Below are 11,977 nucleotides of genomic sequence, written 5' to 3'. Positions count from 1 at the left end.
GTAATTTTAGAAAAAAATTGTGCCAATAAAAAGCCTCACTTTGACAATTATACAAAAATAAAAACTTTACCTAAGGAATAATACATCAATTTTAGAAGAATAGTTTCTAAAATTAGTAAATCCTATAGGAGGTATTTAGAGCGTGATATACTGAGAAAATATTTAAGCAAGGGGAAATAAGTATATAAAATTTTAAATCAATGTGAAGTTGTAGGACTGAGTGGCTGGGGAGAAAGTAGAAAACATTAAGCTTGCTTGTGTCATATGAGTGGTATAATCTAAATTCTATAGTATAACAAGAAGATAGGATCTTTTAGGGCTGAAATGATTGGAGAAGGCTTTTGATATTTCACTTGGATCTGCACAGTTTCATAGACATTTGATAGGCAAAGAAATAAGAGAATGGGGCTGCAGTCAGAAGTAACAACATGGCAAAGGCAAACAACCTAGGGCAGTTTGGTTGCACAAAAAGACCACCCTGGTTAACGGTTGGAAAGAACATGGAGGGGTGGGGGTCAGGAATTAGAGAAATGTTTCACACTTACAAAAATGTTTACGCATGCATGATTAGTTTTTAAATCTAATAAGACATAAATAACAGTTGCAATAAGTTAGACTGTAAAGATAAAAAAACTGACCGAAAAAGAAAATTGCTGACAAACTTAAGAGGAATCTTAGAGCCCACCAACCTGCATGTTTTTGCTTTGCCTCCAAACCAAGCCTTACCTGCCAAAACTCCTCGTGTTCATTTGTATCAATCCACTTGGACTAGGCATTCTGTTCCTTGAAACAGTACAAACTTTTCCTGCCTCAGCATTTGCTATAATATAACAGTCTACCTAACAGATTAGAGCCACCTCCTCAACAAAAGCCTTCTGCAATGATCTCAGTCCTAGATGATAGTTCCCTTCTGTTTTATTATTGAACTTACATTGCACCACTCATTTGCTATAAGCAACTTTGGTTTATAAACATGTATGCATCTGTTTGCTTTATCCTACAAAATTATAAAAATCCTTAAGAGCAGGAACAGTGTAATGCAACTTTGCATGTCACAGGATTTTGCATTTTCATAAGCTAGTCTACAAAAACAAAATCCAACTCACAAAATAATGCTAAAAATACCAATTTGTTTAATGAATGTGTTCCAGTGTTGATACATTTTACTTTCCCTTCATGTTTCTCTTTATCCTTATGAGGCAGTCCTTATATTGAACTTAATTTTTATGCTTACCTTCTAACTCTTGGAAAATAAAATGATTGAAACATATTTGCGCTCACCCAACAATGTTCTCACCATATGGGTAAAAAGAGACATCCAGAGCACCTAGGTATGATCCCAATAACTGTGGGCAAAGAAAGTAATTTAAATGTCCTCTGGCTTTACCTACTTGAATCAGAATGCATTATGAGGTTGGAGGAGGGAAACCGAGCTGCAGTCAGTCTCATACTACCTGATGTGTTTAATTTCCACTCTGTAGGTGCTGGGGAAGAACAGGCAAAAATAAAAATGATACGCTCTTCTGTTAGGCTGTATTTTAGTTTGAAGGGATGGTTTGGTATTCTTTTGCAGCTATGAACATTTATTTTTTAAACTGACGATTCCAAGTTTTTAATCCACATAAACAAGAAAGGAATTCTTCCTTTAAGTAATTGTTCAAAAGGTTAATTTTCTTTTCTGAGTAACCTTTCAGAATAGGGTTTTGGGCTGTCGTTGAAGCATTTTTAAACCCAACTAACTGTTACAACAACCAAAGCAAGGGACTCAGAGAAAGGGCTTTGGGGACCTGGATCCTCCTTTTTACCCATAATTATCCTCAAGTACCTTATTCTCCAACACCCACCCCGACTCCTACAACCTTTAGGCGTCAGTAGCGAACTTTGGAAGGCAGATAGAAGCCTCTTTTAGAGTATAAAGTCACCTAAAGATGGCTGGGACTAGGGTAAGGCTAGAGAGGACTCTCCTTAGGCACAAAATATAAGGGAGCACCCCAAAACTCAGTAATGAAGATAAATATTTAACGTACTATTTTACAGACATAAATTAATGCAAAAAGTCCATGATGAACAAAATTTTAAATAAAGACAGGATCCTACCTTACACTATGACTCACCTCAATTGCCTCACCCTAATCTCCTGAGTTTTCGGCATATCCTGAAATTTTGTGCCAGAGGTGAGTGCCTTAATCACCTTACCCTAGTCCAGGCTCTGAGTCCCAAACACCTTCATGTGTGCACCTTCCCGGCTCCCTTCACTAAATGCCACCTTTGGATTCAAAATCCATTGTATCAGCACTTTTCCTCTGCATAAACCTCCGTTATTACACACTTCACGCGGGGTCTCAATGAATTCTTGGTGGACTCTCACCAAAGTGGCATAACGGTATTTATGTGGTGTCCCTGCCTTCAGGCGCCTCCCGCTCTCTCAGCTCCCAATTTTGTTGCTACTCTCCACTTGCGGGAGACACGCCATTTTGGCACCCTCCTCGTGCCAAGACCACAGTCCTGCTTTGGTGGGAAGTTCCCACAACCAGAGAAAAAGCTCCACTCTTTTCTACTTTCTGAATGAGTGCTCCCCTCAGTTCGTCTCCATCCTCCTGCCAAAAGCAGAATGGAAAGGCTGGAGCCTAGCCTCAACCCGGGCTCAAAAACACTTTACCCCCTGGGAAGAAGTAAAAGTGGGGCCTTTGGAGACTGTAGAGGAAGGAACTGCAGTGACTTTCGCCTGTCATTACAACATAGAAAAAAAAACCCTATTAAGAAAACTCCGCTTTCCCGCCGGTTCTATGCTTGAGCACTTTGCGTCTACTAAGTCCGCGCGCTCCTCCACCCTAGCAGCGGTCGGAGCGGGCAGCGTACGAGGGCTTCGGGCTAGTTCGTGGGCCACACCCCCTGGGCTGGCCACCACCCCGTATTGGCCTGACAGCCTGTCATTCCAATCTGGCTCCCACTCCTGCTAACCATTCACGTAGTTTGGTTGCGTCTTGGTGTGTTTAATGTTGCCAATAACGAGGGATTTTTTTTTTTGGAAGCAAGTACAGGTCGTACTGCAATTAGTTCATTGAAAACTCAGTTGCTCTCCGAGCAGTCGGGCAGAGACTGCTTTCGGCTTTTTTTTCTGCTGACTGTTAAGATCTCCTTTAGAGAACTGCAACAATGCCCAAAAGAAAGGTAAGTGAAATGCGAAGGTAGAGGGGGGATTGCGACTGAAACACATATTTCCTAATCGGCAGAGATTTTTTTTAAGCATTTTGGCTTCTAGTTCGATTTTGTGATGTACTGAATGGAAGGGGAGGGAAAGGCAAAGAACCGTCGGTGTAAGGTTTAGGATGGTCTCGCATGCAACTAGTAGTTAGTTCACTTTTGGCTTGTTTTGTTTAAGGGAAAGAATCGCTTGAGAGGTGTCTCCATGCTGAATTACAAACAGCCATAGCGCTGTGCTGTCGCTTCCTACCCCACCCCCCTTCCTCCGCTTACCCTATTGGAGAACACTTCTCCCAACCACAGTTCCAGGCACCAATTTCCTCCTAAGCCTCCAGCTTTTCTCTGGGAACCGTCCTGTTCGGAGGAACGAAAGCCAAGGCTTTCTCCTGTATTTGCCTTTGTTCTTCCCGTTTTCTTTTTCCTTTTTTTTCCCCTTCCCTCCTCCACTTCTTGTCATGCCAGATGGCTATGCAGTGGTAATCCTGTGCCATTAGGCGGCGCAGACTTCAAACTGTCCTAGAGAAGGGAGAGATTCACCTCTGTAATGAACAACTTTAGACCTGAGAAATCTGGGGCTCTCCAAGTTCTCTAAAGGCGGAAAGATGATAGAACTGCGTCAGATAAACTATTGGTGATGTTGGGTAGCATGGATTTGTTCACTATTTAGACATGCAGAATTGATCTGAGCTATTCAAGGGCTTGTGCAGGTCTTCTGCAAACCTTCGCTTCAAAATTTGTGGCGCCCCTCTTAGACGGGAAATAAATTCACGCTAGGCGTTTGTCTGTTTTGTTTTTTTGGGGGGGAGGGTCCCTAAGAAGTGAAATAGAGCGCTATTTCGTTGCTTGATAAAATTGTAAAACACTGTGCTAATGTAAGGCGTTATGATTTTTTTGATATTATTCCTATTTATCCTTCCGCCTTCCCTATTTCTAGAACATATGAATAAGACCGAAACTCCCCGGTTCTCTGGAGCTGTAAGAATCGTGCAATAGCTTGAAAATTCCCAGGCTAAAGGGCTGCTCAGATACGGAAAGCAGTGGTTTCTGATCACCATCCCCCTTCCCTTCCTGAGCTTCCCGCCGCTGCACTTTTCTAGGCTTGTGCAATGGGTCTTGCTATTTTACAGAGCTGACAACAACCTTGCAGCAGGTAGTGGCGGGAAGTTTTAAAATCCGCGGCTGGCTCCTCAGAATAACGCATTGACGTTGTAACAAAGAGGTCCCCTCCAAAGCATTGTGGGGGTTGTAGTTCTTGTATGCAGAACTTGAAGGGGAGAGTAGTCCAGAGTCAGTAGAGAGGGTCAGATAAGTATAATTGTATGTCGAACATAAGGCAAAACAGGCAGGGAATTACATGAAGCTCCGCCTTCATTCTGCCCGCCTCCATGCTTTTTTGGCTTTAACACTGGCTACAGCAGGTGGATTTTAAAATTAAAAAGGTTTGTTTTTAGGAGATGCAATTTACACAAGAGGATGAAATTAACTATCAGTTGTGAAACATGTCTTGAGAATGCATTTACATGTTGGTGCACATTTGCACGTTGGTAGACAGCAGTATGTTACATGCTGCTAGGAAATAACACGTGGCTACTTGAGTGGGAATCCAGGAAAAAAGTCATAAGCAGTTATATTGCAACTGTAATCCATAAGCAATATTTTCTGATTTATATGTTTGTATCGATGATCTCATTTCTATGTGGTTTTCTCCTCTGTACAGGCTGCAGGTCAAGGTGATATTAAGCAGGAGGTGAGTTTCTTTGGTTTTAGAATCTGTGCGAAAAAGTCCACTCATTTTATAAACCTGAGACACACAAGCAGCTAAAAAGTAGATGCTTTTTAGTGTATTAATACCACGTGAGTACCAATATGGTATGCCAGTGAGCTCTCTCAGAAATATAGTAGGTATTGAAAACTCCAAATTTCTTGGAATTTAAGACATTATTGTGCTTGTTAAGATCTGGAGAGAGCTTCTTCCTTTAATCAAAAGAATTCCTTTGTCAGTTTGCAAGAGGGGGCTATATTTTCATTTCTCAATATGTTCCTCATTACTAGCCATTGCGCTCATTTAGCGTAGCAGTTGAAGTTTAATTTAATTTGAGATTTTTTTCCCTTAAGCTGTATGAAAGGTCCAGAGGCAAGAAAAATCAAAACTTATATTTCTACTACGATATTTTCTAATCGAGTTCACAGTTACTTCTTTAATGGCAATATTTATGTAGTGTTACACTACATGTTTTCACCACAATATAAATAATCCAGTTTTGTGTATCCATAATTCTCTTAACTGATTCTTTTTTTTCACTTATAGCCTAAGAGAAGATCAGCCAGACTGTCTGCTGTAAGTAGTCTTTTTAAAAAGTGGCCCATGTATTGTAAAAGGTAATTTCAAAGTTCAGGGAATCATAGACAATACTAGTTATTTAATGCAAAATTTATTTTTGATGTTTTAAGAAAGAACTTTCACACCAAGGAAATGTTTCATTCCTAGTGCTGAATTTGAACTATACCTACTTATTTTCATTGAGAGGTTGGATTTAATTGTTAGTAATCTTTCTTCTATTATCATTTCTTCCTTTTCTCCCCCATGACTTGTATTCCTTTTTAATTATTTTATTGAGGTCATATTGGTTTATAACATTGTGTAATTTTAGGTGTTCATTATTATATATCAGTTTCTGTATAGACTGCATCATGCTTACCACCAATAGTCTAGTTTTTGTCCGTCACCATGCGTATGTGCCCCTTTCGCCCTCCTCCCACCTCCTTCCCCTCTGGCAACCACTAATATGTTCTCTTTATCCATGTGTTTGTTCATCTTCCACATATGAGCGAAATCATATTGTGTTTGTCTTTCTCTGCCATGACTTGTGTTTTTTGATGCAGATGCCTGTGCCCACTACTCCAGAGTTGAAGCCCAAAAGAACATCAACTCCAAGGGTAAATATTCAACATGCAATGTTGCAAGAAAATTGCTTTTCTTCAGAAACAATTTTTTGGGAAAGCATGCAGCTTATCATTTTACTTTCTTTATTTTCTGTTCGGTTAGTAATATATTACATTACACCATATGGTACATGTAAGCCCTTTGAATAGGGAATATTTGTTCATGTTCTGTGATTGTCCACTGTGTTTTGATATTTTCATTAGGAAGAGACAGAACAAATTTTAGTTGGATAAACCTGTAAAATGTACATGCTTTTGACATCATATAGTCACAATATTGATATTCCTAGGAAAGCAAAAGGTGTAAACTATAGTAACAAAAATGGTGCTTTGTAATAATTGTAGTAACTAAGATTTGATAATACTTTAAAGTTCGAAAAGTGCTTTCACATACTGTACTTTTATTTTTATTTCCATTTTGTTTTCTTGAGGAAGATCAGCCCTGAGCTAACTGCTGCCAGTCCTCCTCTTTTTGCTGAGGAAGACTGGCCCTGAGCTAACATCCGTGCCCATCTTCCTCTACTTTATATAGGGGGCGCCTACCACAGCATGGCTTTTGCCAAGCGGTGCCGTGTCCGCACCGGGATCCGAACCGGCGAACCCCAGGCCTCCTAGTAGCCGAACGTGCGCACTTAACTGCTGTGCCACTGGGCTGCCCCGATACATACTGTACTTTTAAATGGACACAATTGACTTCATATATGCTTCTATGCTCTGATGTTGTGGCTAAAGACATTAGAAATAGAAATAGTCTCAATATTAAGTTCACTAATTCCCCTATATATATATTTATTTATTTATTTATATGTGAATGTGGGTGACTATAATACAATTTTATTTCTTTTTTTAAACTGCTTTATTGCGGTATGATTAATGTTTTAAAAATTGGTTAAATTCTCAAAATCATAAAAGCTTAAAACTAGGAGAAACATTACAGATTATCTAATTTCATCATTTTGTGGTTGAAGAAACTAAATTATAGTCATGTTCATAAAATGCTTTGAAGTCCTTGATTAAAATATATTGCTAAAACTAGGGCAAGTGAAGTTTTAGTCATAATAGTAAGTAATAATAGTAGGTGACAACAGAAGAGAAAGTTTGTTTTTATTTTTTCTCTATTTCACATTTCAAGGTCACTATTCTCTGAAATCAGGTACTCCATATATGGGTTATTAAAATAGCAAACACTATTTATTTACTTTAAAAATAGAAGATAGTGCTAGAATAAAACAGATACTCTATAATCCTGGACTTTAAAATACTTAATCTTCCTTGGCTCGCGGTTTCTCATGCATTAAAAGAATAATAACATATCCATATTGCATTTTGCAGTTTCTAAAGCAATTTCCCATATATTTTATCATTTACTCTTTATAATGTCCTTATGAGGTAAATGGTATTACTCCCCTTTTCCTATTAAAAAAACAAGCTTAAAGAGATTTATGCTTTTGCTCAAGATCACATCAAGTAGGTAGCAGATCCAGAATTCAAGCACAGGTTTCCTGTCCCCTTTACCCAGTGCTCTTTCTACTACATCCACATTAAAGCAAAGCACTTTCTTGGCAAAGCAATCATGATTCAAGTCATTCCAAAACTTGCAGATGCAAACACTGTATCACCTATGTCCCCCAGTGGTCTCTTTCAAATATAATTAAATTGATGCTCTCAATAACATAATATTTCTCTTAATTATTACGAATTGAGGCTTTGCAATCAACAAAACCCTGTTGCTAATTATTAGACATGACAAAGATAAACTGCCCCCTCTAGTCAAACAAAGTTAATTTATTGAAGTCTAACCCGATGCTGGCAGTTGGCCCAGAATGGCCACTGGTCAACATTCTAACTTGCTGCTTCTCATCTGAAAGAAAATTTCTTCGATTTATATCAGGGTAATATTATTTATTTTAATGCCTCTTCAAGTTTACAATGAAATTAAAAGTGTCAAGTGATAATTTTGTTGACATTAAGTTTATACAGGTATTTTACAACTTTTCCATAAATTAGTACATAGCTGGTAAAATAACTTAGGCCATTTAATCAATGCACCAGTTGAATTGTATATTTATTTTTATTATTTTGTGTTGCTGGACAGAAAATTAAGACAAAAAATGATATGATGGAAAAAAACACAGATGCAGGTGCCAAAGCAATAGCTGAAACCAAGAAAGAAGAAATTATTAAAGAAGAATACAACAATGAAAATGGAGAAGCCAAAATTATAGAGGTATCTTACAATATTAACAGATTTTGTCCATTTGAAACTTTAACAAGGGGCACAACTGAAAGAAATCTTATTTGCCTTATGGTTTAATAGTTGAGAAACATTAAATGAGAAAGTAGTGGTTCTATAGTATCTTAGTCTGTTCAGGCTGATATAACAAAGTACCACAAACTGGTGGCTTATAAACAACAGAAATTTATTTCTCACAGTTCTGGAGGCTGGGAAGTCCAAGATCGAGGTGCCAGCATTTTTGATGTCTGGTGAGGATCTGCATCCTGATTTATAGATGGCAGCCTTCTTGCTGTGTCCTGACATGGAGGAAAGGGCCAGAGAGCTCTCTGGAGTTTCTTTTATAAGGACACTAATCCCATTCATGAGAGCTCTACCCTTAGGACCTAATCACCTCCCATAAACCCCATGTCCAAATACCATGACAGTGGGGATTAGGTGTCAGCATATGAATTATAGGGGACATGAACATTCAGCTTATAGCATATAGTATAATAGTGTCTAAGTGGAAAAGAAAGAAAAGAAATTTCAAATATGAGAATTTACCGGTATGGGTATTGAGAGTAGTGGGTTGACATTGCTATTAATAGAACAATGCTGGTGATTATGACTTAGTAGTAAATAATGACTCTCTTATTAAATACAGATCAATTGTCTATTCATTTTGTGAGCACATGGGCTATTTGTAAATCCCTTTCCCAGACCATATAATTCTTTTTTCCTCCTGCAGATTGCAAAAAAAAAATCATTATGTAAATGTTTCTAATAGGTCTTTCTTTGCATATTTAATGCATACCGCATTTTTAGGTATTGTAGTAAAATACTGAAAATGGAATATAGTGCATAGTCTATAAACCAAGCCTCTGCGTATAGGAAAAATCTTTCGTAACTCATCCTACGATATCTAGTAAAAGACTTTTCAGGTAACTTTTTATAAAGAAAACCTAAATCTTACCATTATAGAAAAAAATTTATTATTTCTTCAAGGAATGTATTTTGTTTATATGCATGCTACTCATCGAGAATTACTGATATAGAATAATGGCATTTTTTTCTGTATTTACTCCATTTCCTCATATTGGTAGCAAATCATTTATATGAGTAAGTTTTCCTCAATTTATTGTTCCAAATATCTATTTGTGCATGTTTGTATGGAGATATTTTAATTAATCTTACTTCTTAGAATGTTTTCCTTATCATGTGACATTTAGAAGGCATTTTCCACAAAAAAATACTTTCTTGTAAATGAAGTATTATTATTTCCATAAAGTAGATATAATCCTGTCTAAATATTTAGAGGAAACAGTTCTAAATTTACAAATGTAATCTTGTTTTTTTCTCTGTACATATAGGCACCAGCTCCTGAAAAAGAACTTGAGGAAATAAAAGAAGAAAAAATTGAAGATGTCAAAGAAGAGGGAGAAGAAAAGAAAGAAGTAGTGGCAGCAGAAGGGAAAGCAGATGAAAAAGAAGATCAGAAAGGAGATGGAGAAGATCAAAATAAGGAAGAAGAGAAAGGAGAAGATGGAAAGGAGGACATGAAAGGGAAAGAAGAGGGAGCAGAGGATAAAGATGGAAAAGAGAAAGCAGAAGATGGAAAAGAGAAAGCAGAAGGTGGAAAAGAGGAAGAAGATGAAAAAGAGAAAGCAGGCGAAAAAGACGGTGAAGATGGAAAAGGGAAAGGAGAAGATGGCAAAGAAGAAAAAGATGAAAAAGAGAAAGGAAATAAAAAAGAGGATGAAGATGGAAAAGGGAAAGGAGAAGGTGAAAAACAAGGAGAAGACAAAAAAGAGAAAGGAGATGGAAAGGAGAATGAAGATGGAAAAGAGGATAAAGGTGGAAAAGAGGATAAAGGTGGAAATGAGGAGGAAGATGGAAAAGAGGAAGAAGATGGAAACGGGGAGGAAGATGGAAAAGAAGATGAAGATGGAAAAGAAGAAAATGGAAAAGAAGATGAAGACGGGAATGAAGAGGAAGATGGGAAAGAGAAAGAAGATGGAAAAGAGGAACACGGAAAAGAAGAAAGTGGAAAAGGAGATGGGAAAGATGGAAAGGAAGATGAAAACAAGGCTGAAGTTGGAAAAGAAATAGCTGAAAAAGAAGAGGTCAGAAAAGAAGATGAAAAAAAAGAGTCTCAGAGTATTGTTTGAAGCTGCCCTATATAATTTCATAATTTGGTAAGATGTACCTCCATGTTTTAATGTTAATAGAGAGGAATATTTTTATCAAATATTTTATAAATACAGCTTTTCTTTAGCTCAATTTCATTTCAGAACATCTTCATAATGAATATTATCCACAAAGTTCCTAACATGAAAACTTTATCTATAAATTTTGTGATTATAATAGTGGAATATATAGAAAAAATATGCTTTTGACTTTGTCAGTGAATTCCCTTTTGTGTAAGTTATGTGTTAAATATTTTAATTTTAATTTTACTCCTATATGTGATAATTTCACAAAGTGGAGAGATCCCAGAAGTAAAAGTTCCCTCCAACATTCTTGTGGTTCTCTAGGTTGCTTTTATAAAGAAGGTGAACTATTTTCCTGTGATGCTAAGAGTTAGAATTATCTTTCCCAAATATAACTTTATTATTAGCTTGGGAAAAAATTGTAATTCCATTTCTAAAAGAAATACAAATGTTTATTTCAGAAGGGCGGTTCTGATTATATGTGTATCCACAAAAGTTTTTTGGATTTATCTTAATAAAAATTATCTTCAAAGATGATTGTAGTTTGAAGATGTAGTTAATGAAACATTATAATGCTTGATTTTTTTTCTATTGTGATGTTCATGAAAGCATTTTTAAAATTTTTTGCACTGAGATAAAGTTAACACAACACAAAATTCACCATTTTAACCATTTCAAAATGTACAGGTCAGTGGCTTTTAGTATATTCTCAATGTTGTGCAACCATCACCACTATCTCATTCCAGAACATTTTCATCACTCGAATAAGAAACAAAGTACCTATTAGCAGTCTCTCTCTATTCTCTCCCAAACCCCCTCCCCACCCACTGGTCCCTGGCAACCACTAATTTGCTTTCTTTTTCTATGGATTTGCCTATTCTGGATATTTCATATATCACGCAGTATGCGGCCTTTTGTGGCTTCTTCCATTTAGCATGTTTTCCGGTTCATCCATGTTGTAGCATATATCATTACTTCATTCCTTTTTATGGCTGAATAATATTATATTGCGGTGATATACTACATTGTTTGTTGATGGGCGTTTGAGTTGTTTCCAGGTTTTGTCAATTATGAATAATGCTGCTTTGAACATTCATGTACAAGTTTTTGTGTGCATATATGTTTTTATTTCTCCTTGGTATAAATCAAGGAATGCAACCAGTGGATCCTATAATAATTCCATGTTTAACCTTTTGAGGAAATTCCAAACTGCTTTCCAAAGTGACTTCAGCATTTTATATTCTCACCAGCCATGTACGAGGGTTCTAATTTCTCCACATCCTTGCCAACATTTGTTATTGTCTTGTCTTTTTATTATAGTCGTCCTAGTGGAGTGATTTGGGGGTGATCAAAATCATGGTGATTTCGATTTGTACTTCCCTAATGATGTTGGGCATCTTCTCAT

At 37.0% G+C, this 11,977-nt stretch overlaps 1 protein-coding gene across 1 annotated transcript; it reads left to right on the top strand.

Annotated features, from left to right (window-relative positions):
- The first annotated feature begins 2,932 nt into the window (after positions 1-2,932).
- Positions 2,933-11,108, top strand: HMGN5 (high mobility group nucleosome binding domain 5). The gene is made up of 6 exons (XM_070502657.1): positions 2,933-3,171; positions 4,922-4,951; positions 5,513-5,542; positions 6,088-6,141; positions 8,243-8,374; positions 9,733-11,108. The coding sequence occupies exons 1-6, from the start codon at positions 3,157-3,159 to the stop codon at positions 10,528-10,530; spliced, it is 1,059 nt and encodes a 352-aa protein (XP_070358758.1). The 5' UTR covers positions 2,933-3,156; the 3' UTR covers positions 10,531-11,108.
- Positions 11,109-11,977: the final 869 nt, after the last annotated feature.

Source organism: Equus asinus, chromosome X (assembly GCF_041296235.1).
Source record: "Equus asinus isolate D_3611 breed Donkey chromosome X, EquAss-T2T_v2, whole genome shotgun sequence".
In the NCBI taxonomy this organism is placed as follows: domain Eukaryota; kingdom Metazoa; phylum Chordata; class Mammalia; order Perissodactyla; family Equidae; genus Equus; species Equus asinus.
This window is presented reverse-complemented; position numbering and strand designations above follow the sequence as displayed.